Source organism: Schistosoma mansoni, chromosome 1 (genome assembly GCF_000237925.1).
Source record: "Schistosoma mansoni strain Puerto Rico chromosome 1, complete genome".
In the NCBI taxonomy this organism is placed as follows: domain Eukaryota; kingdom Metazoa; phylum Platyhelminthes; class Trematoda; order Strigeidida; family Schistosomatidae; genus Schistosoma; species Schistosoma mansoni.
The window spans coordinates 824,664-830,812 of record NC_031495.1 but is presented as its reverse complement, the minus strand read 5'-3'; the positions used below and the strand labels follow the sequence as shown (position 1 = coordinate 830,812).

The 6,149-nt window shown below is 36.7% G+C and overlaps 1 protein-coding gene across 1 annotated transcript; it reads right to left on the bottom strand.

Moving 5' to 3' along the window:
• Positions 1–949: 949 nt before the first annotated feature.
• On the bottom strand, positions 950–4,219 carry Smp_158440 (hypothetical protein; the record flags this gene model as incomplete). The annotated part of the gene is made up of 4 exons (XM_018792914.1): positions 950–1,021; positions 1,176–1,682; positions 2,628–2,678; positions 4,190–4,219. The coding sequence occupies 4 exons, from the start codon at positions 4,217–4,219 to the stop codon at positions 950–952; spliced, it is 660 nt and encodes a 219-aa protein (XP_018647479.1).
• Between the last annotated feature and the right edge of the window lie 1,930 nt (positions 4,220–6,149).

Below are 6,149 nucleotides of genomic sequence, written 5' to 3'. Positions count from 1 at the left end.
GATCAGGTGGATGATGATCAATCAGTGGTGATTACATCTCAGTCCTACAGGAGGTTGGTCTCGGCTCGAATAACTCAGTGCTAACGTCTCTGACTGTGAATCTGAGTGACACGGGATCAAATCCGTCAGGGAGCACCAGTTCCCTCAAGATTACAAGTACACCTTGCTGACGAGTGCCATGTAGCACGAAACCCAAGTCCAGGGTTTCCTGTTGACCACCTCCACCCACGATCTTATCTCAACATAGTGCACACAATGTCGAGTCACCTACACTGATGACCACATTGCAACTTGATCGATAGCAATCGATCAGCACTAAGAAGGACTTGACACGCATGACTTTGATCACTACCCAGTGATTAATCAATAGTGAAAACTTTAAACATTCTTATATACACCATTTTATTATTATTATAGCATTTTATAAAAAAAGGACAGTAAAAAACATACAATTTTTCTTAAGTAAAATACCCTATTCAACACATACACAGAAGTGTAACAAAATACATAGATAGAAGGGGGGGAAATTTCATTCCATCAACCAAATAAAGACCATAATTCATAATGATTACAGATCTACATTATAGTACAACTTCATATATTCACTTTGGAGTTCGTGTAAGGCATCAAGTTGCTAACATAGCTGTTCAAACCGAATTAGGTATGGTGTAGTCGTAACCTTCAACCTTCTGGTTGAATACCATGTGATGTTTACAGTAAATCACCGTTGACGACCAAGAAAGTAAAAGAAAGCATATAACAATGACAAAATATCAAGTATAGGGAAGGAAAGGGAAGAAATTCTGAAGTTTTTAAGTTAGATACTTTGATCTATAACATCATTACTATCAGTTAATTTACAAAATGCACTGTAATAAAAAAGAAAAGGGATTGCATTTTCTCTATTACAATCATTATTATTATTATTTCACTTTTAATTCTTGCCATTCTATTTCATCATCTGTTCCAATAGAGCTTGATGACGCGGAGCAAGACGACGAAGAAGTGGATGATGAAGGAGCTGGTGAAGGAGGTGACGATGAAGATGAAGAAGAGGATGTTGAAGATGATGATGATGATGATGACGATGAAGGAGTTGGTGGTCGTCGTTTAGTCACTTTACTTTTCTTCTTATTTTTCTTCTTCTTCTTATCAGTTTTCTTATGCTTTTTAACTTTTTTCAATTTAGCTTTACGCTTTTTAGCATGTTTTTGCTTTGATTTTGATTCGGATAATTTATGTTTAGTTTTCTTTTTTGATTTCGTCACTGCTTCTTGTTCTTTCAACTTGTCAACTGTATGTTGATATGGTAGTTTAGGTGTTATACTTGGTGTAACTGATTTTGATTTCATATCATCGATACTTTCAGAACGTTTAAATGGGATAGGACCTTCTTTTTGTAATTCATCCCAACCATCATGACCCCAACGACCAGTGTCACAATGTCGACGAGCAAGTGTTCGCCAAAACTCTTTAGCATTTTGTCCACCAGCAGCACTTGGTAATGTACGGGTAGAAAGTAATTCTACACTACGTTTAGCTTCTGTACGAAGTGCACGTTCATAAGCATCTAGTGCTTGTTCTGATTGAGCACAATTTGATTCAGGTGATCTATCACGAGATTCATTTGATCTTTTATGACGACGTTTTATTTCTCTCCAACATTGTTCTTCTTCCAAGACCTATTGAAGGTTAACCAAGTGTAAAACAGTCAGAGTCCATGAAATAACATGTAAATAAATATTATTAAATTGAGAAATTAAAAAAAACTCACTTTCTGTTCTGTTGATCCAAGCTAGATAGCAAGCGCAAAGTAATATATATAGAAGAGATATATAATTACGTTAAAATAATTCTTAATATTGTAAGCAAAGATGGATAGTGGCTGGCAGTGGAATCCAGTTTAACGCGCGTTTCATCCTATTTAGGACTTGTCAGCTGGATGTACCTACATCCTAAAGTTAATGTTCGCTCGTGGACTCGAACCCAATACTGTTCACTTCAAACACCATTGCGTTATCTTCTTACGTACTGAGTTCTGATAGCTACTTGCTTGTAAATTAAGGCAATCCGCGCAGAGGGGACATATGCTAATAAGAGACTGATCAATTACAATGCTAAACATCAATGAAAAGATTCAAGCAAACAATATCAAATGAATCTAATACGTTTGAACTCTCTTTAATCTACTGAACATTTGAACAGTCAAGTAGTAGCCCTCTTTTAGAAAGAAAACGTACGTATAGGTTGATGACTTGATCTATTCTTTAAACAATTACTAAACACTATTACAAATTAAGTTGTTGTTATAAGTAAATCAGAAGGGGTTTCGTGGAGATTTCAGTATTTTTCATGGTTTAAATCATGAGTCACTTGAAGCTAGACCACCATGGAAAATCTGGAAGCATTGGACGGCCGTTTCGTTTTATTATGGGACTCCTCAGCAGTACGCATCCACGATCCCGCCTTGCTAGATTCGAATCCAGTGCTTCCAGATTTTGCATGATGGTCTAGCTTCAATTGACTCATGATTTCAACCATGAAAAATTATATATAAATGTTAACTTCAATGAAATCTGTATTAAATTAGTATCATCTTTTAAATGATTATTAAGAAAAATACTTACTCGATTATGGGTAGTAGCATGTTTGACATAATTATCAACCAACTTTTTATCCTGGAATTTAAAAAAGAAGGGAAAAAGGAGTAATTATTGTGTGAGGGCTGTGATACTGCCCAGGTGCCCAGACTGAAGCACGTGGTTTTCTTAGGGGACCACACTCGGAGCCTTTGACCTAAAGGTCTGGTCCACAAGGCAGTGGAGCATCGTAAGGAAATGCAGTCCCATGGTAGCCGGTGACCAACGATTGATTCATACGCCATTTGCTCCCTCAGGATACTAGAGCCAGCCCATGTGCACCATTGGTTAGGAATGAGGGTTTTTCAACTCTCCTAGGTGGATCCTCCATGTCGGACATTCGCTTTTCGTCCTCTCAATTTCGTAAACAACACCCCTAGTGTGAGAAGGCAGTGAGTAGGACTTCCGTGGCAGAGGCTAGATACGCGTGGCCGTATGAGAGCATTTCGAGAGGGAGAGCTGACTCTCCCCACTCTCGGCCGTACCAGAGCATTTGGGGGCCCATATTAAGTTCTATTATGGACAGTTAGTAACGAATAAATGATTAATGAATGTTAATAAACTGAGATTATTTTAGAAGCTTTTAATATTCAATGTATGTGTATGTGTTGTACCCAGAACTGTTAGCTATTTAGAAGATGAGTGTTGCTATATTAGAGCTTCATTTCCAATGAAGATTTTAATTATATTATGTTTGTTTATCATTTGGTATATTGGGTAATATTACACTGAATGTGTTCATAACAGATATAAGGGCAAATAACTTGAAATATTTCATGAAAACTACACTTGAATATGTAGCATTTATTCCCTAGTTGGAGGATTACTGAAAGTGCTGAGTATGATACACCTACTGGGTATAGAAAACGTTGCGGATAAGTTCAACAATATTAATATAACTCGGTTGTGAATATGGACTTAACTACTTGAATTTGAATTACAACTTAGCCAGGGGATAATAATACTGTACAAACCGAAGAAGATAAAGCAAGAGTTCAAATTGAAACAAAGGATTGTTGGAAGCTAAATGATATGACCATTAAACCATCAACACAATGTCAATAAACTGAAAGAACTAATCCTCCCAGTTTGATACCAGTCCATATTACTTATTGTCAGTCAGAAACAGTGTCAGTGAAATATTTCAGCCAATAATGAATTCAGTTTCATATAAATTTTCAGGTTATTAGAAGTTATCAATAAGACCATCATATTTATATGAAGAAATTAATCCTTTAAAAATACCCGAATGGTGTCATTAAATATCACAGTCAGCTAAGCAAGCTTTGAATTATCTCTATAGATTACTGGAGATTAATTCTTAATGTTGAACCGATTTTCTTGATCAATATGATTAAAACATCATTACTATGTTAAGCTATTTACTTTGCTGGAATGAAGACTGGATGATGATAGGAAGTTGATGAGAAGAAAAAAACACGTCATTTAATCTACAAATCGTGCTTCTTTGATGTTTAACAACAAGGTCAATGATCAATGAACTCGATGAATATGAGTATTTGAAAGACTTAAGTTTGAATTGTACTCACGGATGTTATTTCAACAACTGTGATATTCATTACATAACTACTTTTTAAATGTGCTATTTCGGTTGTCCATAAAGAGTTAAATTATCTAAACTCTTGTTTTCATTGTGAGTAGTATACTTAGTGAAGTCTTTGGCTAAAGAAATTTAACCATTTATAAATAAAAGTCGCCCCCCAAATACCCTGGTACAGCCGAGAGTGGGGAGAGTCCGCTCTCTCTCTCGAAATGCTCTCACATGGCAACGAGTATAAAGCCTCTGTCAGGGAAGTCCGAATCGCTGCCTTTTCGTGGCAGGGGTGTTTTCTACGAAAATGAGAGGACGAAAAACGTATGCCCGTCACTTTAACCGGGTTGGTGGACATGGAAAGTTCATCTAGAGGAGTTGGAAAACTCTGATACAAAACCAGTGGTGAACATGGGCTACAGTATCCTGAGGGAACAAATGGCATATAAATCAATCGTTGATCACTGGCTACCATGGGACTGCATTTCCTCACGATGCTCCACTGCCTTATGGATCAGACCTTTAGGTCAAAGGCTCGGGGTTTGGCTCCCTAAGAAAACCACCTACTTCAGTTTGGGCACCTAAGCAGTATCACATCCCTCACACAAATCGAATGAGATTTGTGCGGCGCATATATGTCTGGTGCCACTTTGTACCAATATTTATATGTCCAAATAAATAAATAAGAAATAAATAAAAGACAAATGAATAAAAACTACGCATGAGAATACAACAAATGGTCTCAGTATTCAAGAAATACTGTTTTAGAAGAAAAATGTTGAACACCATCATTACAACTGAGTCTAATATTTTACATTTATAAGATAATCCATAGATTTGACGAGCCTATTCACTAAAAGTTGTCCGATAAAATGATCTACAGTCTAAGAAGCATTCAGTTAGCTATAAGCAATGTACAACCTGTCATATTTGTGCATTTGTTCAAAGTATCACTTCATATCAGCACCGACAGTTCGAATTATCAGGACAAATCTCAAAGTAGTAGTAGTAGTAGTAGTAGTAACAGTGTCAGACATGATAAGAAACACTAAGCATAGACAATATGATTTGAAAAGAACGAATGGATTCTCATCATAAAAGTTATGAACTTAAAGTCCACGATCGAAGAGAAGACAAAGAATCAATACACCGGTGACACTATGATTGATTATTACCCACATATAATAGTTTCATGTTATTTAAATTGATGTAAATTAGATACTGACACCGCTGGATGTCGGCTCAAGTGTCTAGAGAGTGAGCATTCTAGTGAGAGACCGAAGGCCATTGAACCGATTCCCAGACGTAGAGTCGCGGATAAGCATTGTTGATGAGTCCCATACTATAAAAAAAATAGCTATCTAGTACTTCTAAGTTTTAATGGTGGTCTAACTGAAATCAATTCGTGATATAACTTTCGATACTATTTAGATGAAATTCTACTCCGACCTAAAAATTATTGCCAGTCAGATTTATAAATGAAATAATAGTTATCATAGCTTTAGACAAATTTAAAAAAGTTCTAGTTAACTTCAATTATCGATGTATATATGCGCCACACAAATCTCATTTGATTTGTGTGAGGGCCGTGATACTGCCCGGGTGCCTAAAACGAAACAGGTGGTTTTCTTAGGGGGCCACACCCGGAGCCTTTGACCTAAAGGTCTGATCCACAAAGCAGTAGAGCATCGTGAGATGTAGTCCAATTGTAGCCTGTGATTGATTTATACGCCATTTGTTCCATCAGGATCCCAGAGCTCATGTGCACTATTGGTTTGGAATGAGGGTTTTCCAACTCCCCTAGGTGAACTTTCCGTGTCCATCAACCCAGTTAAAGCGCCTGACATTTGCTTTTCATCCTCTCAATTTCGTAAACAACAATTATCGATGTCATTATATGATATATACAATAAGATCAGCTTTCAATGACTTGAGCCATAAAACTCATGTTTAATTAC